The sequence below is a fragment of the Dipodomys merriami genome, unplaced genomic scaffold, assembly GCF_024711535.1.
Source record: "Dipodomys merriami isolate MVZ:Mamm:240054 unplaced genomic scaffold, mDipMer1.0.p SCAF_81, whole genome shotgun sequence".
In the NCBI taxonomy this organism is placed as follows: domain Eukaryota; kingdom Metazoa; phylum Chordata; class Mammalia; order Rodentia; family Heteromyidae; genus Dipodomys; species Dipodomys merriami.
In genome coordinates, this window is record NW_027206413.1 from 287,637 (window position 1) to 313,093 (window position 25,457).

Sequence of the window (25,457 nt, forward strand, 5' to 3'; positions counted from 1 at the left end):
ACAGGAGGACAGGAGGACAGGACAGGAGGACGGGAGGACAGGAGGACGGGAGGACGGGAGGACAGGAGGACAGGACAGGAGGACGGGAGGACGGGAGGACGGGAGGACGGGAGGACGGGAGGACGGGAGGACAGGAGGACAGGAGGACGGGAGGACAGGAGGACGGGAGGACAGGAGGACGGGAGGACGGGAGGACGGGAGGACAGGAGGACAGGACAGGAGATTAGGAGGGCGGGAGGACAGGAGGACAGGAGGACGGGAGGACAGGAGGACAGGAGGACAGGAGGACGGGAGGACAGGAGGACAGGAGGACGGGACGACGGGGGGAGGATGGGAAGAGGACAGGAGGACAAGAGGACGGGAGGACGGGAGGACAGGACAGGAGGAGGACAGAAGGACAGGAGGACAGGAGGACAGGAGGACGGGGCACGCTCTGGGAACTCCCACAGGCCGGGCTCAGGGCTATGATGACTCCAGCCGCTGAGCTCACAACATAAAAGCCGGGTTGGCTGCTCGGCGGGGGTTGCGTGGTAGGAGCCCGGGGAGCGCGGCCGGGCCAGGCCGGGGGCTGTGGCTGTGTGGCCGGGAGGGGCGCGTGGCCCGGGGTGGCGGGGAGGGGTGCGTGGCCCGGGGTGGCGGGGAGGGGCGCGTGGCCCGGGGTGGCGGGGAGGGGCGCGTGGCCCGGGGTGGCGGGGAGGGGCGCAGGGCCCGGGGTGGCGGGGAGGGGCGCGTGGCCGGGGGGTGGCGGGGAGGGGCGCGTGGCCCGGGGTGGCGGGGAGGGGCGCGTGGCCCGGGGTGGCGGGGAGGGGCGCGTGGCCCGGGGTGGCGGGGAGGGGCGCAGGGCCCAGGGTGGCGGGGAGGGGTGCGTGGCCCAGGGTGGCGGGGAGGGGCGCAGGGCCCAGGGTGGCGGGGAGGGGCGCGTGGCGGGGGGGGGGGCGGGGAGGGGCGCGTGGCCCAGGGTGGCGGGGAGGGGCGCGTGGCCCGGGGTGGCGGGGAGGGGCGCGTGGCCCGGGGTGATGAAGAGGGGCGCAGGGCGGGGGGGGGGCGGGGAGGGGCGCAGGGCCCAGGGTGGCGGGGAGGGGCGCGTGGCCGGGGGGGGGGGCGGGGAGGGGCGCAGGGCGGGGGGGGGGCGGGGAGGGGCGCAGGGCCCAGGGTGGCGGGGAGGGGCGCGTGGCCCGGGGTGGCGGGGAGGGGCGCAGGGCGGGGGTGGCGGGGAGGGGCGCGTGGCGGGGGGGGGCGGGGAGGGGCGCAGGGCGGGGGGGGGGCGGGGAGGGGCGCGTGGCCCGGGGTGGCGGGGAGGGGCGCAGGGCGGGGGTGGCGGGGAGGGGCGCGTGGCGGGGGGGGGGTCGGGGAGGGGCGCAGGGCGGGGGGGGGGGCGGGGAGGGGCGCAGGGCGGGGAGGGGCGCAGGGCCCAGGGTGGCGGGGAGGGGGCGCGTGGCCCGGGGTGATGAGGAGGGGCGCGTGGCCCGGGGTGGCGGGGAGGGGCGCGTGGCCCGGGGTGATGAGGAGGGGCGCGTGGCCCGGGGTGGCGGGGAGGGGCGCGTGGCCCGGGGGGTCTCGGGCCGGGGAAGGGGAGGTCACACCGCACGCGTCTGGGATCTCGGTGACTAGGCCGCCCCAGCAAGGGTGGGGGTGGAGAAGCTTCTGGGTCGTGGCCGCCGTGGGGCCGCCACATGGCCGGAAACACTTCCTACCCTGCACCCGCCGGTTCGAGCCACTCTGGGCAGAGGCGGGCGGCGCCGGGGCCACCGCGGGAGGCCGGGGTTCCCGAGTGGAGGCAGGCGGTGCCACCGGGGTCGGTGGCAAGAGGCCCGGCCACGCGGGGGGCCTGGGCTCCCAGAAGCTAACGAGGACCGAGGACCTTCCCGAGCCGCCACCGGGCCCACGGGGCTTTGAACGCTGAGACCGAGCCTCGGCCACGGGCTGGGCGCTGGGCAGTGCAGCCTCTGCGCGTCCACGGCGGCAGCTCCGGGTGCCCTGCCCGGCCCTGCCCTGCGCCCCCGCTGCCCTGCCTGCCCTGCCCTGCGCCCCCGCTGCCCTGCGCCCCCGGGTGCCCTGCCTGCCCTGCCCTGCGCCCCCGCTGCCCTGCGCCCCCGGGTGCCCTGCCTGCCCTGCGCCCCCGCTGCCCTGCGCCCCCGGGTGCCGTGCCTGCCCTGCCCTGCCCCCGCTGCCCTGCGCCCTCGGGTGCCCTGCCCGGCCCTGCCCTGCGCCCCCGCTGCCCTGCGCCCCCCCGGGTGCCCTGCCTGCCCTGCCTGCCCTGCGCCCCCGCTGCCCTGCTTGCCCTGCCCTGCGCCCCCAGGTGCCCTGCCTGCCCTGCGCCCCCACTGCCCTGCCTGCCCTGCGCCCCCGCTGCCCTGCGCCCCCGCTGCCCTGCGCCCCCGGGTGCCCTGCCTGCCCTGCCTGCCCTGCGCCCCCAGGTGCCCTGCTTGCCCTGCCCTGCGCCCCCAGGTGCCCTGCTTGCCCTGCCCTGCGCCCCCACTGCCCTGCCTGCCCTGCGCCCCCACTGCCCTGCTTGCCCTGCAACCCCAGGTGCCCTGCCTGCCCTGCGCCCCCGGGTGCCCTGCCTGCCCTGCCCTGCGCCCCCGGAGTGACGGACGCCCCCTTTCTCCACCATCTTTGGCACGGGAAAATTTGTTGTGAATGTCTTGCCGAGTGAGAGGAATCTCTGAGTACCAAAAAGTCCTCGTGGGGAGACCGTGCCACACCCCACGCCGCTGTCAACGCAGCCGGCGCGGACGCTGGAGCCCCGGGCCTCACTGCGCGTCGCTGCTCCGAATCCCGAAGGGAGCACCCGGCCAGGGGAGGGCGGGAGGGAAGGACCACATCTAGGCAGCGACTGGACACGGAGGAAAAACCCGGATGTGTACCAGGCCGTTTCCAGGCAGGCACAGGTCCCGGGCTGTTTTCAGGTGGCCAGCTGGACAGCTTCTAGGGACACACTCCTGAGTCCTCACTGCCCTCAGCGCCCCGCGCCCCACCCGCCCTGCCTCAGTGGACCTGTCTCCCCAAACAGCACCACGCCCCTCTCCAAACAACGGGGCTTGCCCAGCCGACAGATCCAGAAAGTTCCTCCCACACAAACCCACTGACTTAAAGATTCCTTCTTAACAACAGTGTCTTCTAACTACTGATACAAAGTGTGTGTGTGTGTGTGTGTGTGTGTGTGTGTGTGTGTGTGTGTGTGTGTGAATACTTCAGACTGATGAGGGAACTTTTAATTCTACTAAAACATCTTCACTTTGAAACTAAAGTCCGATGTACTTTTTTGTAAATTTAATTTTATTGTCAAGGTGATGTTAGTTTCATATGTAAGTACATTTCTTGTTGACCATTGTTACCCTTGGCCTCATTTTTTCCCATTTTTCCTCCTTCTCAACTCCCCCACTAAGCTGTAAAGTTCATTTCTAACACAGTGTCTGGTGAGTATTGCTGTTGCATTGGTTCACCCTTTGTCCTTTGTCTCACCATTTTGTTGTTCCCTTTCCCTTTTCCAAATCAGATAAATGTTTATATAAGACACAAGGCACCAAAATCAAATACAATGACAACAGTGGATAAAAAGAAAGAAAAAAATAATTTCACACAGTACATTATAAACAAAAACAACAAAGAAAAATCTCTTGTTTCCATAACTTGGAGTTCATTTCGATTAGCATCATCTTATATGGTCATAGAGCTCCCTACGACCCAGCAATCCCACTCCTGAGCATTTACCCAAGACCACAAACAAGGCCACACCAAAGCTACCAGCACAACCATGTTCATTACAGCATTATTTACCACAGCTAAGACATGGAACCAACCCAGATGGCACTCAGTGAATGAATGAATCAAGAAAGTGTAGTATATATACACACACACACACACACACACACACACACACACAATGGAATTCCATGCCTCCATCAGAAAGAATGACACCACCCCATTCATAAGGAAATGAAAAGACTTGAAAAAAATCATATTAAGTGAAGCCAGACCTAAAGAAACATGGGCTCCATGGTTTCCCTCATTTGTAATATTGGTATATGTCTAGCAGAGGATATATGTTCTAGCAGAGGATCATTATAGCTCAATACAATGCACTTATTTAACAGTTTAAAATCTCATAGTCACTGTAACTTTAACTTAATGTCCAAAGGAAATAGAAATAAAAGAAACATTTTTTTGCTAAATCTGAATTCAATTGAAATACATATTTTTAAAATATGACTATTATTAGTTTGTATGTTTGTGTGGTGTTAAGGACCAAACTCGGTCTTATACCTGCCAGGCAAGTGCTCTTCCACTGAGCTAATTTCCTAACTCCTGAAATATATTTTCAAAATACTGTGGCTGCTTATAAATACCAGGTGGCTGATAGAATGCTAACTCTGAAGCGGGGAGAGGTCATGTGTAAGTTCAGGGAGAAAGCTACTAGCACAATAGGAAACGGACTCCAGGGCTTCCCAATTCCACTTTAGGCCCCCACACCACACTGCTCGCAGTACAATTGTTTTGCTGTGGATCCAGAAAAATGAGAGTGAAAATAATTAGAAAATGCACATTGGCAACTGCAAGGCAACTAGAAAATGCACATGGAAAGAGAGTTGGGCTGTTGCCTTGCTGCTGCTGCAGTTCTTGGCACATTGCAAGTGTTTATTTACATTTCTCTTTTCCACTAGATGCAGGATTTCTACAAAGTACTAACTGTAGCATTTCTCTATGAATCTCTAGAGTCCACTAGAATAGAGGTGGGCTAAGGGATGGAAATAAGACAGAAAAGGAAGAGAAAGAGATTTATATATTTATTTAGAAGACTTCAAGAGAAATGACTTAAGAAATGAACAATAAAAAGCAGGGTAGCAGAATATTCTGATATGTTTGGTAGAGAACATTCCACCACATGGAAGTGATAGGAAAAAATGTGTTATTTCAATTGTGCACATCCAATTGTGCCAGAAAAAGTGTTCCACCCAAAACATCATTTATTTGAATTTGGCTGATGGCTATTATGTAAATGATTTCAAACTTATATCATTTTAAACAATAATCCAGCTTGAAAATTCTTTCTAGTGAAAACAGAGGCATCTGTGGAGAGAGCAGAACTGGGTGATTTTTCTCTGAACTCGTATCCTCTTAGGCCACATAAATGTTTGATTATTAGGGAAGCGAGTGCAGGCTTACTTGATGGTGTATTGATACAAAAGCAAAATGACATATTGTTCCTATGTCCTGAATTTTTTAAAGAACTGGAATCAAGGATCAGGTCTGTCTGATCTCATCAGCTATTTCGAAATTAGGACTACTCCTAAGCCGCCCTTCCTCCGAAGGTAAGTGAGCCTGAAGATGGGCTGTCCACTCGGCCAGCTTCAGTGTCGGCTGCCGTTAGACATGTCCAGCAGCCATCCACACAGGCTCCAGGACCACACTGTGCACAAGAAACACGCTTTTTCTATGATGAAAACTGAGAAAAGCAACAGTCATGGCACGCAGCCAAGTTTAATTTCCTGTTTGCCTTTGGTATGTGTTTTTAAAAAAAGCTCTTTGTCTTGATCTCCCAGGCAATTATACCAACTATGTGTTTGTAAACACTTGAGACTTTTGTGAAGAGTCAAAACCAATAGTAGGGAATTTCTAGATTTGCTTAAAATGAAAAAAAAAAAGTATCTCTTGGATTGCCTCTTGGTGTAGAATTATGTATATATGAAAATCTAGATTTGTGAAAATAGTTTACTATATGGTGAATTAAGTTTTCTATGACAATTTTTCCCTCACCAACCATAGTCTCCCTGGGCCTAGCTTATAAGATATTCACATTAGAAAAGAAGAGCGCTTCTAATGCCTTTTTCAATGCTTTCCATGCCTGAGCTCATTGAATTCTATCAACCATCCTATAAGGTTATCTTCATTTTAGAAAAGATAATTTGGGGAGGTAAAGAAGCCAGTTGGTTTTTCGAGATCACACAACTTTCAAGTGAACATCTGGAATTTGTATAGAGGGTGAGCTTGAACCCATATGCTTTGCTGCTCTTCAGAAAATTGCAGCCATCCCGAGCTTTTAAGGAGGTAAATCTTATTTTGTCACTAATTGGTTTTGTAACCCTTCATGTTTTCTCCTCTCACTCAGAATCAACTCCAAACATCTTCACCTTTCCTTCGAGACCTCCACTGCCCGGCCTCACCCGCACTCTCTGGAGAAGCATGTATGTGTGTACATTTGTGTGCACACAACAGAAGAAACAGCACAACACTGACCAAAACGCTGCACAGATCCATCTGCACCGCGAGTCTCCAGGAAAGCGTTGCAGGCCCGGAGTGGGGCTCACCGGGCAGTCAGGAAGGTGCTCAGTGGAAGGGCATAAAGGGTCTATTGGTGAGCTCAAACAACAGCATTATTTTGGTACAAATAGAACATTTTGGTACGAATCCTTAATCCATTACCCCTGGGAACTCCATTAAGATCCAGTGAGACCCCCAAAGTCATAAGTCTGAAGTCTACAGACGTATTTCTGCTGTCCCAAGGGCCACCTAAATCTCAGACTTTAATCTCGAAAACACTGGTTCTTAGTTTGAGTCTAGGAAGGACCCACCACACATCAGCAGTCTTCTAAGTTGGCTGAGAGCCAAACAAGCACCACACAGGTCACGTCACGCTGGAGTGAACCCCTGGTCCCGAGGCCCAGTGCTTCTGTGGTGGGGAGAGCCCTGGGCGGTGTAGAGCTGAGCAGTGACAGAGGGGCGCTGGTGCGCACAGACGGGCAGTGACAGAGGGGCGCTGGTGCGCACAGACGGGCAGTGACAGAGGGGCGCTGGTGCGCACAGACGGGCAGTGACAGAGGGGCGCTGGTGCGCACAGACGGGGGGGGCTGTTCCACTAGCCTGTGCAACATTACAGTTCCCAAGAACACAAAGAGAAGTTCTGTTTACTCATGCGAGCGAGGGAAGTGTCTCCCAGACACTTGAAGTATATTAATAAAGATAAGTGGGAAGAACGATATGCAGTTTCTGTTCTTTCATACTCAGAGTGACATTAGCCAGAGACCGAGTGGAGATACAACCACGGATACAAGTAATGCAGACACCATGAGAGAGTCTGTATAAAACCAAGCACTCTTCAAAGTAAAATGCTGTTGTTTTGAATGATGCGATATGGCTTGTACTAACACCCTAGTAACTGGAGAGTAATATAAAGGAAAAAATACAATTTTTAAACAAAACAACAAAAACCACCTTCCTTGATCTGAGAGTCCACAGGCTGTAATTGGCAGCAGCCTAAGGCATTTTATTTAACGAATACACCTACTGATATAGCACTCTAGTGGAGAAAAAGCAATGTAGAAAGAAAGGACAAAGTATCAGCTAAAAGTTAAAACTAGTCTCTCTAGCACACACGTAGCATGTACGGTTAATGCGTTTTCTTCCATTTTAAATAAGAGGTAGGTCAGACTCACCAGAGATTTGTCGGGGTAGACCCCAGCCCTCAGCAGAGACGCCTTCCAGCTGTCCACATCCTCCTGGGAGTCACACGCTAGCTCAAGGAAACGATAGTCTTTGTATACATTCCTGGGGGGGGGGAAAAAGGTTCAGTTCTGAGCCACATGTAAAATGATTTGCTATCACTGTAGACAACAACCATTGTCCATATAGGACCATGTAGAAAAACAATTCTCTAGCAACCATAAGAAGAAAGCAAAAAGCAACTCATTGTGTTTTTTTTTTTTTTGGGTCCGGTTGTGGGGCCTGAACTCTGGGCCTGGGCGCTGTCCCTCAGCTCTTCAGCTCAAGGCTAGTGCTCTACCACTTGAGCCACAGCGCCACTTCCGGCTTTTTTCTTTTTGCTTATGTGGTGCTGAGAAATCGAACCCAGGGCCTCTGGCATGCAAGGCAAGTGCTCTACCACTGAGCCACCTTCCCAGCCCCACATTGTGTTTTAAGAATTAGCAAACTTGTGTGTGTGTATAATATACACACAAATATAAAAAACCCTCACGTCATAGGACTCATATTGCCAAGCAATTAAAAAGCTAAAGAAATGGATCCCATGTAATACACGGCGTGCCAGTATTCCTGGGAGATGTGCTGTGGGCGACTGTACAGTAACAAGCTCAGTGTTTTGAAGCTATTTTGTAAGCTTGAATGATTCTATTGCTCAAGAAACGTTTACAAGCATGGCGATAATCATGAATCTGAAAGTCTATGGTAGATTCACAGAAGAAATGATCACGAAAGTGGGAGAAAAAGCTTGGAGGGCGGGCGCTCAGGATGTGTGTCTGCAGCCGGGACAGCACTCTAGTGTTTATACGCTCTGCTGGTGATGAACGAACACACAAAACGTAACACGGGCCCGTGATGAAGAATTACCAATGGGAACAACCAATCAAGTTCCACAGCTCAAAATAACCTCAGTCTTCTCCTACGCAGTTCTCCCTTCCTCTCCTTTCTGCACTGTCTAGCTGCCTTTAACGCTATCTAACGTTTTCATTTGTTATATTACATCATGGGCATTTACTTATTCCGTTAAATCTTACGCATGTCAAATCATAAGGGCCTAACACACATCACTATACATGTAGGATGGTTTGTTTATACCTTCCTTCTGATACAAGATAATGACATCATTTCTTTTTTGTTTTTTTTTTTTTCCAGCATGCTTAAATAGACAATGTCTATTAGTTTGGTCATATTTATTGCTATTTTTTTTTATTATTTTTAACATGCTTTTTATTGGAAAAATACTGTACAAAGGGGTTACAGTTACATGAGTACATGAGCAAGGTCATGAGTCCATTTCCTATCAAGCATTGTTACCTCCTCCTCCTTGTTTTTTCCCCTACCATCCCTTCCCTCCTTGCTATTATCTCTAAGGAAAGGTTGCTACAAATAGTGTTACAGTGATCAGAATTAAGGATTGCCCACAATCCCATTACCTTTCAGGAGAACCAGCACAACACTAATTTAGATACACCAGCAACAGCATGTATTACCCATCTCTTCTCTTTATACTCTTTCCTGGAAGCCTGGGTTTCCATCTCTCAACAGACGGAATCAAGGACTTTGCATCCCTGTGCAGACCTGTCCCAGGGTGTCTTGTATAGTAATTTTTTTAAAAAAAAATTTATTTGTCAGTCATGGGGCTTGAACTCTGGGCCTGGGCGCTGTCCCTCAGCTCTTCAGCTCAAGGATAGTGCTCTACCTCTTGAGCCACAGAGTCACTTCCAGTTTTCTGGTTGTTAATTGTAGATAAGAGTCTCACTGACGAAACCATGGAAGAAAACCCCAGAAGACCTAAACTGGAAACAACAGGAAGCCCAAGAAAAGCAAACAAAAGTATGCATATGCAAAAAAAAAAAAAAAAAAAAAAAGCACTTTGTGAGTACTACCTTGGATTCTTCCCACTTATTTACTCACATCCTTATCATTTCTTCAGCACCCTCTGGGCACTGGAATATGTTTTTGTTTTTGTTTTTAATGAGCAGATGTTATTCTTTTGGTGGGCCTGGGGTTTGCACTGAGAACCTGGATTCTTCCCACTTATTTACTCACATCCTTATCATTTCTTCAGCACCCTCTGGGCACTGGAATATGTTTTTGTTTTTGTTTTTAATGAGCAGATGTTATTCTTTTGGTGGGCCTGGGGTTTGCACTGAGAACCTGGGCAGTGCTTCCAATGCAACAGCAAGATGCTGTCATGTAATACATGTAATCCTCCTGTGTCCGGCTTACCTCCAGTTTTATTTTCCTGCAAATGATACCATTTCATTCTTCTTTATAGCTGATAATACTCTACTCTCTTTATGTATCGCACAAGAAACTATTTTATGAAAAGAAGTTTTGGTAGAAGGAATCAAACACTGGAAGCGAGTTTTGTTGAAAGCAAAACTTCAGGAGGAACTGACAAGAAAAGATGCCACCTGGGCAAATGCAAATCACACAGTTACGACATAGAGCCACTGAAAAAACCACCTCCAGGGTGACTGGGGGGGTTGGCACGGGAATGAACACGCAAAGGCGTAAGGACGGAGATCCAGAGCTTTCCAGAGCCTGGGGAAGAGAAGCCGGCACCTTCCGACAGTCATTCACGCAGCCACCTGAGAACACCCCACCGCAGGTGAGGGGAGAGCCTCCGAGAAAAGCGAGCCGAGGAAGGGTTAAAAGGAAACCAGAGACCAAATCACGCACCAATATAGCTCTTTATAACTGGGTGTTACAGCAGACAAGATTAAAGACATAAAAGGTCATAGGTAGGATACTCCACAAAGCTCCTTTAATAGACTCCTTTAAGTAGAAGTTAAAGATCTTTTTCATTATGAACAAAAGGCTTACAAAAATCAGTCTGTCATAAGCCAGGTACTTGCCTATAATCCCTACTACTCAAGAGGCCTGGAAGACTGAGATGTGAAGCCAGCCCAGGCAGAAAGATCCTTGAGACTCCACCTCCAAGTAACCAGCAAAAATCCAGGCTGGAGGTATGGCTCAAGTGGTAGGGCAACAGCCATGAGTAAAAGATAGTTGAGTGAGAGCAACAGGTTCTGAGTTCAAGCCCTGCTAGTAGCACGAACACAACGAGCTCAGCTGATCAATACACACTATCATCCTTTACAGACTTTTGAAAGAAGGAAACGTCTAAGTCACATTTTTATAATCACAAACCAGACGTGAAGGAGTAAGGGAGGGAAGAAGGGTGAGGAGGAAAAGGGGGAGAGGAAAAGGAAGAGAAAAATATCTAAACGAAACAAGTAAAGGTAAAAAGAGAAAAACCTGAAGAACACATTCCCAGAGAGTCCTTGTATCACACCAAGTAACAAAAGAATCACACAGCAGCAGGCGCCAAAGTCGAATCGTGGAGCAAAGCGAAGGGCTCAGGGAAATATATGACCTGCAATATGCTCACAGTTTAGGAAAAAAGAAAAAGCTGATGTTCACCTAGGAAAATCATAAAATGATTTGAAAATCAAAACGGATTGGTGATGTAGATTAAAATTGTAAGAATGAAGTAGGAAACATAAAAAATAGCATAAAGGATAAGACGTACACCACTGTTTCCCTTTACCTTCCCAGAAGGTAGATCATCCTGAGTGGGAACAGGAGGGCCACACAAGTCCCAAGTGAGAGAAGGTAGGCATGAAGCCACAGACAAAGAAGAGGCTGAGAAAAGAGGATCAGACATTCATGCCAACTCGATGGTAAAGTCTAAGAGCATGGAAGAAATTAATAATGTATAAGTCACTTGAAGTCTTTCGGAAAGAATCGGAACAGTCCGGTGCTTAACAGAATTGCTGGGATAAGATGGTATGTTTAAAGTTGAACATGAGCTGCAGGGGAGCTCCAGCAACACAGAGAGCAAAATGGGAAAATGCTCTGTTCACATTAGGGAGAGCCTTCAAAATGTACACGGCTTTTTTAATTTAGAAAGTTGTAAACAATAGCATGGTGTAAGAGATTAATAAATGGGAAGAGATATTTAAGATGAGTTGGTTTTATTTTATTGGGCTCACTTTCTGACAAAGTGACCAGTACTGATAGGTATCTATGAACAGTAAACAACAAATCTTAGGCTCAGAAATCTTGGGCATAAACCTTTACATTCCTTTAGTTTCACAACCTAAAAGGAATTCTCCACGAATGCTTTAATATTTTTGGTCACTAAGGAAGTTGACCATTTCTATATTTATAGAAGTGAAGATTTTGCTTTGATTTCACAGCACAATCAAATACTTACCGTATATTATTTCAATGGATTTTCACTTTCATTTGCAGTCACATGATATATCCTTTTCTCTTCTTTTTCTGTTTTTACTTTTATCTTTTTTACTTTAAAAAATACCTGCCTCTTAAAAATACCATCAGTATGACTGGATGTTATATTTCATTCCAAGCTCAAGCCCATGAGAAGTTTCATTAATGTTTTTTTTTCTTACCACGGTCATATGTTGATCTTACTTTTGTCATTTGGAGACATGCACTGCTTTTTAAAATGCTTATTCTTTCTTTTTTAGAACAATTATTTTATTGTAAAGATGCTGCACGGAGGGGCAGCATTCCCATGAGAGACAGTGAGCGCCAGCAAGCTGAAGCTTCTATATGTTTCCAGAAGTTTTTCCTTCTAAGGTAAATTGATGATATTCAGGCTTTCAAATCACTCTTGAATTCATTTTTGTATTTATGCAATTCAGAAATAAAATAGTAACTCCTGACTTCTTGCAGGATTTAGAAGTTTTTATTTCTGCCACCTTCTCACATGACATTTGCTAATCTTTCTAGAAATAGTGACCTTTCCAGAAATATTAATCTGTCTCAATATACTTCTGAATTATTAGTTTCATATCTCTGTAAAGAATTTCCTTGTTTTTTAAAAATTCTATATTTGTTTTATCCCCTTTCAGCAATGACTTGGCAAGAATGCTATGGATTTGTCTTAACTATTTACTATAATCCATTTCCCCGCTGGATCTCCTCGTGTTGAAGTTTTTAACTGGATTGGTTTTCACTCGGCCTTGCGGAGTATTTGGTTGTTTGGATTTCTGACTGGCACATGGCCTACTTCTCAAGGTGTTTCCATGGAGACCTGCAGAACCTTCTGGTTGTTTTCTTGTTTGGCCGCATGTGTATTGGGGTAAAGCTTGAGATATTTTCAGTCTAGTCGACTGTAAGGAGTTGAGTCTTGTAAGGAGTTGACCAATGTCTCTAATTTTCTATATTTTTCTTCATTTCTGTGTGGGTACCTTTTGGAATATAGCAATAAATGGAGACGCGAAAAAGAGGAAACTCTAATTTTTACCATGTTAAAAGAAAAGGCATCTTGTTTATTCCTCATTCCCGCTGTAAGGTTTGCAGAATGCCTCACTAATGAGAAAACGGAGTTTCCAAGAACTCAGAAGATTTTTCCCAACATCTAACCAGGCATGGTAGAGTGTGGGCCTGCCTGTCCTCTATACTTAGGGTCTTCATAAAATGAATATTTTTAAACAAATAAATGAAGGAATGAAATACAAGAAAGAAAAAAAAGGAGAGGTGAATGAAATAAAAGATGAGAAAATGGGGAGGGGAGGGAGGGCAGGGAGGGAGGGAGGGGAGGACAGGGAGGGGAGGGCAGGGAGGTCCCAGTGGGACGAACGTGAAGAGTGCTTATTTTTAAAATCAACATTTCCACTTTTGATCAGCTCCTTCACTTTCTACAGAAAACGTCAGATGTTAAATAAAAAGGGGCCTACGTAAATGAAGTGCGTTCTCCAGGAATGAAGTTTATTGGCAGAAAACTGGCTATAGAGCAGAGGCGACCCACGGATTGTCTTGACAAAACACGCATTCGCCCGTTGCTCTCTCCCCTCCCTAACTGCCTGGAGCGACCCTGGGGATTCCATGGGGGGGCATCCCCAGCGCCCGCCAGTGCTCCGTGTGAGCTCTTTTCGTGGACGCGTCCGAGGAGCCGCAGCTGGACCACAGTTCTGGGTGTCCTGGGCCAGCTGGAGAGCAGGGAGAGGGAAGAGGCGCAGACTTTCCACCTCTCTGAGCCCACCTGAAGAATGCAGCTCCGGCCCTCCTCCCTGACCTTTCGCCAGAGTATTTTCTGTCAGGGGCTCTCCGCATGGAAAATCTTACTGTTTTTTTCCCCTTAAAGGAGAGCCAAATTCCTGAGAGGGAAAATAATGATCTGGTTGAAACATTAGAAGAGGGTCAAAGGCTTCTGGTGGCTTTGGCTGCTTGGTTCTTAGCCATTCTAGAAGCCTGCTGGTTGGCTGTGTCTAGACAGCCGAGGAGCTGGACACAGGTTTTAACACTGAACGGAGCTGGTTTACTGGAAGTCTCCTAACTCCTTACTAAACCCGGTCCGCCAGGCCTCCAGGTTCCCACCGCGCTGGGCTGCGGAGATAACCCACAGCAATTTCCACTGCCAGTATTTTTTTTGTTTGTTTAGTCTATTTCAACTGCACTCATGCAGATAGGAGCTTCTGGATGATTCCACTGTAAAACCAGGCGATGTGTTTTAGACTTTGAAGACATGGGAAGTCACTTCCAGGCTCAAAGAGAAGATGCGAAATGCTTCCCCTTAAGTAGAAGGCTGTTAAGTGGTTCTCTAATGGGAAGGAGGCCGCACCATGAGCTCATGTTTTGATTGTCTGTGTACATTTTGTTCCTAAGTCAAAAGAAGGCCTCTGGCTGTTAAAAATAGGAAGTTTGATTCCCTTACCTGTCATGGCTTTTCAAACAGATAACAGATGATTCTGAACAATGCTTCAAGAGAGTCTTTGAGTCAATCCCTTGGCACTGTTTTGCAATCTCTGAGGGCAGCGAAGGCCAGGAGTGAGTCTCGGGTCTCACAGTCGGCACTGAATGTGAACCCACACCACCAGCCGGCCTCTGGGAAGCGGCTAGGGGTCTGCTGCAGAGTCCCGGACCCCCACCGCTCCCTGCCCGAGCGCCAGGCCCTCCCGGAGGGCGACGTGTAGCTACCCGCTTTGGCCGGCAAGCCCCTATTGCTGGTGAGGTCACAGTGTTTCGTGGATCTGTCTGTGTCTTCCTTTGAGTCTCACGTGGATGTTCACACGACCACTCTTATGTGAGCTCGTTAAATAGCAAACCTGTCCGGTGAGATTAAATAGGTTTAAACTGCCATCAGGAAAACATGACTTCATGAATGTTTCGCACGTTACAGTTGTGCATCCGGGGAATCCTAAGGCTTCTAGTCTCTAAGCCAGTCCTTCAGCTAATAGCTTCAAATATTTTTCATAAAGAAGATTCTAGGGGCTGGGAAGGTGGCTCAGTGGTAGAGCGCTTGCCTTGCATGCATGAGGCCCTGGGTTTGATTCCTCAGCACCACATAAGCAAAAAGAAAAAAGCTGGAAGTGGCGCTGTGGCTCAAGTGGTAGAGCGCTAGCCTTGAGCTGAAGAGCTGAGGGACAGCGCCCAGGCCCAGAGTTCAGGCCTCACAACCGACAAAAAAAAAAAAAAAGAAGATTCTAGATACATAGCATCTTTCTTGCCCTTCTGAACATTTTATTTTTTTTTTAATCCTCCTGGAAATGAAATGACCAATCTGCAGATACAAAGGCAAGAAAAGAGTTTAGCTGAATCGTTCCTTTCTTTCTGGGTGGAATGTAGTAAGGAAGAATCTAGCAAGGACCAACTACCCAGGATGTACATTTATGTACATGACATTGGCTAATGCACTCTCTCTGAATGCCAGTTTGTATTTCTGAAAATGCAGATACTCATCAACATTTACTCCTGGCAAAGCAATGAGAAGGAAGGTACCTATGTGAAGAGCTGACCTAATGTAATTCTAGCCACAGGTAAATGCACACGCGAGACCTATAAACAGCAAGCCTGCTATTACATGTTATAGCCGCGGCCCTGAGTTCTTTCACATGTGACTCCTCATAGCCCGCCCCTTCGGCACTGAGTGCAGTTAGTCCTTTTGAAGCCTAAGGATGGAATTTGCATTCTTATTAATATGACGTTTAGGCCTATTACAGCTTACGGACTTAGTTTGGGCCTAGTATTTCCCATGGCTTAGTGTCTCAATCCTGGTTTTGCCAAATAATACACCTTCACAGTTCTCCTATTTTTCATTATATGTGTAATTATAATGATATAACATTTCTCTGACAGCAACAGAATCATTGGCAATCATATCACAGAAATAAAATAAAGCTCAAATGATTCCTAGCCAGACTCATGTAAGTTGTTAAGCAGTATGCGTGACACTTAATCCTAAATATATCATGCAGGAATCATATACTCATGGTTCCCTAAAGACTTCACCAAGGTTTATTCTTGTGTACCCACTTAATTGTTTTAAAGTTGCAATTAAGTTAGTTCAACATGCTTTTCAGGATTTGAAGAAAGTTCCTATGAACTATTTTCCTATCTAAACGATAATACCTATTGTATATCCATGACCAAGTCACAGCAGGGCACTGATGACAAAATCATCAACTTTTCGTTTCCTTTTTGAACACCTGGTCAGGCTCCACCGTGGGTCCACCAGTGCATGTCCAATAACCCTGCAGCCATATTTCCTTCCTCCATTTTTCCTGCCTAATAAAACTCTAGGAAAACAATTTTCTTCTTCAGCTGCAGCTTTTAAGCTGCTAAATGACACAAAGAAAAAAAAAAGCCATAACATTGTGCTGATTATAGTCACTCCAAGTAGATAACTGCAAATATACAACTGCAAATATCAAATGGGCACCAGCTTTGTCAGACATCCCAATATAATTCTGTAATATATATATACACACATTATACATGTATAATATATATACACACATATATTGTACCAGCAGATAAAAGTCCCTACCTTTTCTTCCACTCACACCCAGCAGATAATCTTGCTGCATAACTGTGAGGAAAATAAGCTGTTGTGTGCACGGACGGACCTTTCCAGCAGAGTACCTGCATCTGGGCCACAGACTCTGCCTTCGCCTTGAAGGAAGGCAGGACTCAGCTTCTACGTCAGGCGCCACCACCTCTAACGCTCTCATGAAGTGGCCTGCTACCACCATTCCCGGGCTCTACTGCACACTATCCTCCTTTCTGCTCCTAAAAAGAAGCAGCCTTTACACACACTCACACACACTCACACTCACACACACACACACACACACACACACACACACACACACTTTTTTTTTCTTACTTTGCTACTTCTCCACGTCCAGAAACTCTTCCATTTCTATTTGATTTTTCAGCAAGACTCCTGCGCTCTCTTAAACTGTCTTCTCCCCCTTCTCGGGTTTCAAGCCTTTCCTCATGGACCACAGGGCCTTGTCCTGTGCTCTGGCTACAGCCTTAGGGAGCCATGTGCGCTACATCTTTATGAGGCAAGCGGTTGACTCCCTGGCCCCCTGTTCTTGGCCGCACTAGGGCATTGATATGGACAGGCTTCTTGGCCCCTCCCCATCCATCTTCAAGAACTTTCTCCTCAAGACTTCCAGGTTTCCTTCTCCCGATTTCCTCTCTTTTGTTGTGCTTGTGTCCTTTGTCAGACCTCTGAACTCTGGGTACCCAGAACTCTGTCAAAGGTTTGTTTCTGTCTGCCCAGAGCACCACCCACGGAGACCCTCATGCTGGGTAACATTAAATGCTGCTGCCAATATGCCAAGCCGCCCCTGGACTGCAGAGCCCATGTCCAAGGCACGTTCTTGTCTTCTCTGGAAGATGCTACAACTTCCTAATCTCTCTTTTTTTTGTTTGTTTGTTTTTTGGCTCTGGTCGTGGGGCCTGAACTCTGGGCCTGGGCGCTGTCCCTCAGCTCTTCAGCTCAAGCCTGGCTCTCTACCACTTGAGCCACAGCACCACTTCCAGCTTTTTCTGCTTATGTGGTGCTGAGGAATCGAACCCAGGGCCTCATGCATGCAAGGAAAGCACTCTACCACTGAGCCACCTTCCCTTTGCATTCATTTTCACACGGAAGCACAGAGATTGTAAGTTGTTTTTTGTTTTTTTTGTTTTTTTGGTTGTGGGGCTTGAACTCTGGGCCTGGGTGCTGTCCCTCAGCTCTTCAGCTCAAGGCGAGTGCTCTACCACTTGAGCCACAGCACCACTTCCAGTTTTCTAGTGGTTTATTGGAGATAAATAGTCTCACAGACTTTCCTGTCTGGGCTGGCTTTGAACCACAATCCTCAGATCTCAGCCTCCTGAGTAGCTGGGATGACAGGCGTGAGCCGCCGGCACTGGGCTTGTAAGTTATTTACCACTCTAGCCAGAGTCCACTGGTGACTTCCGACTGTGCATAGAAAAAGAATCTAGATGCTTCCTGTGATGAGCTGCCTGTCTCGCTGCCTTTCCTCCTTCTGGCTCAGCCACACAAACGTATTTATTTTTAAGGCTCTTGAACACTCTGTGTGTTTCTTTGGGATTTTGTAGCTTCCCTTCCTTTTGCTGGAAGTGATAGAGTGCATTGTTAATTGCACATGTAATTGACTGCCGTCCCTCAGCAAAAGTGTTACCCTTCCAATCTATTAGCATTTCTTATGATTATCTATCTATCTATCTATCTATCTATCTATCTATCTATCTATCTATCTATCTATCTATCCATCCATCCATCTATCTATCTATCTATCTATCTATCTATCTATCTATCTATCTATCTATCTATCTATCCATCCATCCATCCATCCATCCATCTATCTAGACGTTACTCTCGGTTTTCAATCCAACTAAGTGTGATGCTGGAGCTTTGAGTGCTCCCTGTATGTATTTTGCATAGTAAGTGCTCATTAGCATCGCTGGCTATCCGAGTGCCCTCACTGGTCCTTTCTCCATATCCAAACGTTTCAAACACTATTGACAGCTGAGCAATGGCACAGAGGTCTGACATGTACAGTTTAAGAAACAAAACTATGCTTCTATTAGTTTAAGTTAATAAGCTAGCACCAAGCATTATTATTTTTATTCTATAGAAAGTATGTCTGACATCCTAACTAGAAACCTTGATAATGAGTTAAACCACAGAGAACCAAAAACCACTTCAAAGTAAAAGTACAAAACACTTGTGCCAAATAGCAACTCAAAACTGTAATTACACATTATTTACTAAACAAACAAAACAGCATTATACACAGGACTGAAACTCAGGACATGTAGCCAAAACTCTATCCAGAAACAAAAATCACAGTCATGTAAGCCCTATTATTAAAGAGAAAAATCCCCAGAAATACATTGTAAACACTGAATTTAACAAGTTGGAAAATTATAACACTAAGAAAAAGCAGAATATAGACTTTTTAGAAAGTCAAAAATTACGGAAAACCAAGAAAACCAAATATATCATAATTAAATGTAAGAGTATGTTCTTCAGTGAATCAGATGATAAAATGAAACTCAAAAGACACAAAAGATTAGAAAGCAAACAAAATTACAAACAAGACACATGATTCAACAGAGGTTAAATTATCTTGAGATGTTAAGTATACTTTTAGATAAATTATCATATATGGACACAATTTCTAGGAAAGATAGACAAAACAAACCCACAAAATCTGAAGAGACTATTATCTACGACATATTGGAAAATATTTCAACTTCTCACTTAAAAGAGTTCTGGTCTCAGAGTTTTTATAGGTATCTTTCCCCAACATTTGCAAGGAGAGCTTTTGTACCCAGGACCTCTCAGCAATGTCAGCAGGCTGCCCAGAACCAGCTCGCTCCATCGGAGAAGCTTCTTTCCCTGCTAGTATCAAAAGGGTCATACTTGGAGTACAACGATACACCGATCCTGCCCAGGAATAAGGGTTTCAAACGCCTCAAATTATATTAGAAAACTTTATTGAGTAAAACTGAAAAGATCCCTCCTTGGGTATCAAGCAAGGTTTTTCCTGAGAAGCCCTGCGACGGTGACACGGAGATGATTCAGGTTCAGTGCTGAACTCAAGATGCGCAACCACCAGGCCACCAGGCCGGCTTCTCCCTACAGGGCCGAGTTGCCATCCTGACTGCACCAATTCAAAATCCTCGTTTATCCTTAAATCTCCTCTTCCTCCAAATGCTACCCTCTTCCTCCCTCCTCCCATCCTTCCTTCTTCTCCATCCTCCTCCCCTTCCTCCCACCCCTCCCTCCTCTCCTTCTTTTCCTCCTCCTCCTCTTCCTCCTCTTCTCCTCCCCTTCCTCCTCCTCCTCTTCTCCCTTTCTTCCTCCCCTTCCTCCTTCTCCTCTTCTTCCTCCTCTTCTCCCTTTCCTCCTCCCCTTCCTCCTCCTCCCTCTCTTCTTCCTCCTCCTCCTCCTCCCCTGCTGTTCCTGGGTTTGAACTCAGGGCCTGGGCACTGTCTCTGAACTAATTTTACTCAAGACTACCACACTAACACTTGAGCCACAGCTCCACTTCTGGCTTTTTAAAAGTTCTTTATTAGAGAGACAAGTCTCACCGACTTCCTTGCTGTGATCCTCAGATCTCAGCCTCCTGAGTAGCTAGAATTACAGGCCTGAGCCTCTGGCCCCCGGCTAAATGGTGCTCCTTATAGTTAGATGCTCGTGCCAAGGGGTCACTCGACATCTTCCCCTTAGTTCTCTGGGTGTTCTCTCGAGCACGCAGCTCCTCCACGCCATCTTCCAGCCAGAGTGCCAACCGCAGAAATGCCACCCTCACCCCACATGACCGCCTCACTCTTCCAACGGCCCCTACTGCGTTAGAATAAAGACCACCGGCAAGCACCCTGCATGGTGCCCCGCCCGCCCTGTCCTCTCAGGCTGCGGCGGTTAGTCCGCGGGCGGCTGAGGTTTCTTCCCAGCTGAGAATCTGGGAACACGCTGTTCTCTCTGCCTGGATCAGCCTTCCCTTCGCCCTTCTCGCAGCCTGGGTTTACGCCACCTTCTAGCGTCAGGTTCAACCGTCCCTCCGCCCCCCCCCCCCCCCCCCCGCACACGCGGGGCACAGAGGCGGTGTGGAGAGTCGCACAGCTGCCGGCTGCCGGCGCGGTGGGCAGCGCACCCCCGAGGGCGCAGCCAAGAAGCCGCCAGTAAACCAGACACCCAAGCACAGCCCACAGGGGGTCGTTTTGTTTCTCCTTTCTCCATTCTTCTTCGCCATCATCATCTTCTTTTCATTTGTTTCTTGAGACAAGAGTGTCACTGTGCGGTCCAGGTTGGCCAGGAATTAGCCACGTGGCTTCTGAAAGTGGCAGCAGCCATTTTAAGTGGGCGGGGTGCAGAGAGGGAGATGGCACAAGCCCAGCCCAGACAGGGAGCAGAGGCTGACGGGGCGCGGCGGGCCGGGCTGCGGCGCTGGGCGCCTGTGATCTACCGTGTGTCAATAACGCCTATTCCCTTCTTTAAGTCATCTGCCCACAGGGGAACAAGCCACGGGCCACGGGCCGCGCGTCTGCTGCGGCTCGACCAACCGCAGGCCCCTCCGCCAGGTAACAGGAGCGTTTTTACAAAAAGGTGGTGGCTGCAATCCGAGCTGCATGCGGCCCAGAGCGAGGAGAGGCTGAGGGGGAAGGACAGACAACTGGGAGGAGAGCAGAGCAAGAAGCCGTCCCGTCCACGAGGTCGCGAGGGGCGGGCGTGGGGTGAGGGGGGCCACACCACAAGACCCTCTGAACCACGGCCGCCCGGGGTGGGCGTCTGGCAGGCTGGGACCGGGAAGCCCACGGTCGCCACCAGGCCACCCTTAGCCGAACAAAAACCAAGTCCATAACACTTCATCTCAACGGGGAGAGGCTGAGCGTAGTCGCACCCAGCTGTCATCCCGGCAGCAACGAAGCTGCAATCAATGGAGCACGGGTCCGGTCGCTCTCTCCCCACCAGGAGTGAGCTGGGGCCCCATCTAAAAGCTAGCCAGAGGAGGAAAGGGAGGCCGAGCAGCCTGGCTCAAAGGCAAAGTGTCTGCTAGCAAGTGTGAGGACCTGAGTTCAAATTCCGGTACCGCCAGAGCAAGATGTGGAGACTCAGGAAGAACCATCAACCCCACGGAGCCGCCATTCACGCAGTAGGAGAAGAGGGGCTGACGCTCTCAGTGAACTCGTGGGTCCAGGTGAATCTGTCCCAGCTCAGGACTGTTACAGGGGAGAGGCGCGGGGAGTCGCATGGCTCTCTGCGATGGCACCCCATCACACGAAGGGGCTGGTGGCCATGTTACCGCAGCAAGTTTTCTCAAAGGCGGTAGCCGACGTCATTCTGGAAAGTCACTGCTCTGAGCGGGCCCACTGACAGGCGTCCCTGGCCCAGCCGGGAAGTGGGCGCGTTAGTGAGCGGGGCCTGCTCAGGCAGAGCCTCCTCGAGGCCCGGACGGAGAGAGCCGTGCACGCATGTGCATGCACGCACAGGCACCACACGGCCGGGCCATCTCCGGGTCTGCACACACGCTCCACTGCTGCAAAAGGCTGGGGCGAGCGGGGGAAGGAAGCCGGCACCGCGGACTCACGGACGGGCTCCGCAGCTTCCAGTGCAGTGGCTTTAACAGACTCTTCAAAGAAAATAGTGTTCTTAAAAAAGAAACAAGTGTTTCCATGGCCACCAATCTTTGGTGTGGAAGACTAAAATTTCAGCAAATGGCCGGCGGTGATGGTGTTATTCTGCGGCCAGAAACCTCTTGGCAAGACCTTCCATCCTTTCAGGCCTCTGTCCCCCGACTTTACCGTCGGGCAAGTCCAGCCCACCCTCCCGGCTTCCACGCGGGGCTTTGATCCGCCAGTGTTCTTGCATACATTATTCTCTCCTCGTGCTCCCTTTAGTGCCTTAGTTATAGCTGTTGGGCCGACCTCCGTCGATGGAGTTTATTACTCCAAGAGTTGGTACAGAAACACTCCAAGCTGGAGTTGAGTTACATAAAGTTCTGCTGACGCAGCCAGTGGACTAACAAAACAGCAGTGCGTCCCAGGAGTTCCTGCATCTCTGTGTCTACCAGGAGAAACCAGCCTGCCACGTGTCTTTGAAGAAGAAACTAGAGGGCCAGAAGCGTAGGACACGGTCACGTGACTTGTCATCTGCGCACTGGCCGGCTCCCGGCTTCTGTCTCTTGGTTTGTTTGCTACAGACATTTGCAGGGGAAGATGTGCCGGGTATTGAGCATACAACCACTAACACAGAAAAGACCCCGGTCCCTGAGGCTTATAGAACTGCACTATGTAGAAAAAAATGCCGCTGAACGGAATGCCTGAGCACCAGGCATTTATTCAGACTTCACTGTCGAGTTACACGTAAATCCCAGCATCCCAGGGATGTTCCCTCCCCCTCCCCCATGAACAAAAACCAGACAGCTGGCTTCTTCCAGCAAGTTTCATCATTTTAACAATTACTCAAAAGACTGCAAATAATGCAGAATCCAGATAAAGGAAATCTTTACAAAGCTCCTAGTGGTTAATAAAAAAAAATTGTTGTTTAAAAATGTCCTCTACAAAGGAGTTTTTGACCAGACAGCTGTTTCAAAAAACAATGATTTCATGTTTGAAGGCAAACTTTAAAATTGAGATGTTTTTGCCTTCCAGGAAAATTTAGCAGCTGTGAAGTATTTCACTTCTCTCTCTTTCACATTTTACTGGATTTAATTTTAAGTGAAAAAAATATATAAAAGAGAAAATTGTATGCAACACAGAACAAAACCTCTTGCAAAATAAGCAATTGCACATTTTTTGACCACAAAGGAAATCTCTTGTAAAAACTTAACTAAAGAAGGAGACAACTTAGCACTTTTCTAGTAAGATGTACCTCTTCCACACAAATTTGAGAAAGACCTCCTGACTGTGAACAAAAGCGATGCTGGCTTGTGGTCCACAGGAGCTAGCGTGATGCAGGAATGACAGAGGCTTGCGGGAACACTGTGCTCGGGTGTGACAGAGCGAGGGAGCCTGAGGAGCGAGCCAGACAGCCCGGCCGTGACGGGGGAGAGGAGGGAGGGTGCTACTGTGGACCCCTCGCATCGATTGGCTGTGTGACTCAGAGGTACGGCAGGGCGTATTCTGATAACACTGATGAGCCTCTGATACCGGGCCATCGGGCTGAGACCCGAAAGGCAGCCGCTGTGGAGTAAAGCCACCACTGACAGACGCTTGCTGAAGCTGCGCGGCCACGAAAAACACTTTGAAGGCTGACAGCCTCGCCTCGTGTGTCACCAGGGCGAGCCAGATTCCGCCACCTCCCTCCTCTCCTTTATCAAGGTCCAATGTGGGTCCCCACGTGGGTGCAGTAACCAGAAGGAAGATGGCATGTGGTGCAGCGCTTGGGGGGTCTGGGCCGGCTTGAGCCACGCAGAGAGCCAGGCTGGGCTCAGTCAGGCCCGTCCACGCAGGCCCTGTCCTCACGGAGATGAAACAGCATTTCAGTGGTCTGGAACCAGGTCTCCCCTGGTAAGGTCGGGGGGACCTTTCCATCGGGGGCAGGTAAACAGTGGTGCCACATTGGAAATATCATCAGCTACTATCAAAGTTGGCACCAGCCAGTGAAGTACTTAGCTGGTTATTTTGGGTAATTTTAGTCTTTGACACCTGCAAGCTTTAGGGCTCAGTGAGAATCAGCATGGTGCGGGGAGCAACAGGGACTTTGGAACCCCACAGAGAAATCCAACCCTGCCACTGCTCACGATGTGCTAGTCTGTACACGGTCCTGGTCCACATTACTCAAATTTTCAGAAACTCAATTTCCCTGCTAAGTGAAGGTACTACGGTTTAACAGAGTTGTCTCAAGAATTTTAAATCATTGATGCAAAGCAGTTTAGCTTGGGGTCTGATAGTGGTCATCACTCAAATGCAGCTCTTCCTGAGGAAAATGATTCACTCAGGAGGCCTGATTTCTACATGGCTCGGGTAGCTGAGAAAGGCCAGGATGTGAGAGGAACGGCGGGGCCCGAAGGAAGCCCTGGGACGCGGGCCCCAGGCCCCCCACCGTCCGCAGCCGTCGGCGGCCCTGCGCACCTGGGACAAACAGCGTTGGTAGCAAACACACTAGGCTTTGATCCTAGTAACGCAGCTTAGAAACAGCCTTTCTCTCGATTCCTTCCGTTCCCAACATTATGCAGTTCTGAAAATTGAGTCAGGAAATGGAATTACCGGAGGACACGTCGCCCGTGTCAGCCTTCGCGGCTGCCTACTGAACAGCCAACACCCGTGACCAGAACCAGCAAGACAGGGCCGCCTGCCGGTCCTCAACGCCAGGCGGGGCCTCAGAACACCCCTCGGTCCAGTTTGTTGTTGTACTTTAAAAACCAGTACTGTGCATGTGCCGAGCACAGCGGCCCCTTAGAACAGGGTTTCTAGTCCACATTAGTAGCCTCAATACTCTGAGCCCTGCAGGACCTCACACAGGGAGGCGCAGACTCCTGCTCCACGTAGTTTTCAGCCAGGGCGAGGGGCAAGGCTTCCCCGGGGACTCTCCACGCCGCCCTTGTGGACTCACAGCAGGTGCTTGGTGGGTCTGGAGCTCGGTCACTGTCCCGTCTCTTTGGAATGGGGCAGGCCTCCTCCTTTCAGGTCAAACTGTGCCTCGTCAGAGATGCGGTCTTCCAGCCAGGCCCTGAGGCCCCCGTCTCAGAGGGCTGAGACTGAGGGTAGAGGTTTGAAGCCAGTTCATGAGACTCTCATCTCTAATGAACCGCTAACAAAGCTGCACGTGGAGCTGTGGCTAAGCAGTGGAGGTCTAGCCTGGAGCAGAAAAAAGCTCAGGGACAGTGCCCGGGCCCAACTCCAAGCCCCAGGAATAGCTCTAAGAGATGCCCATACACTACCCTCTGCACACAGCTGTCAGCCCTTGTTTAAAACATGTAGCTTCATTTCATGCTGAGATCCTCTGTCCAACCAACCAGCCTCCCTCCCTCCCTCCCTCCCTCCCTCCCTCCCTCCTTCTTGCTCTGCCTCTCCTCCTCGCTCTCTGTCTCTCACACACAAACACACACACAGAAACAATATTATCACATCCAATGTTTGCAACTTTCAATTTTAAACAATTTCTTTCCATCAAAGCAACATTTTCAGTCGCTTGAACACAATTTTCTGTATTTTATAATGTGTTCCCGTGTTCCAGCCTTGAATATGGAACATCT

General features: G+C 49.3%; 1 protein-coding gene across 6 annotated transcripts in view; it reads right to left on the reverse strand.

Annotated features, from left to right (window-relative positions):
* Positions 1–25,457, reverse strand: part of LOC138819690 (dynamin-3) — a 421,025-nt gene that overhangs the window by 88,687 nt on the left and 306,881 nt on the right. For all 6 annotated transcript variants that reach the window (XR_011369577.1, XM_070011194.1, XM_070011192.1 and 3 more), the window contains one exon: positions 7,434–7,545. Coding sequence is in view for 5 of the 6 variants with exons in the window: in XM_070011194.1 (XP_069867295.1) it covers positions 7,434–7,545 (112 nt within the window). In the remaining variant the exon portion in view is untranslated. The remainder of the gene's footprint in view (positions 1–7,433; positions 7,546–25,457) is intronic.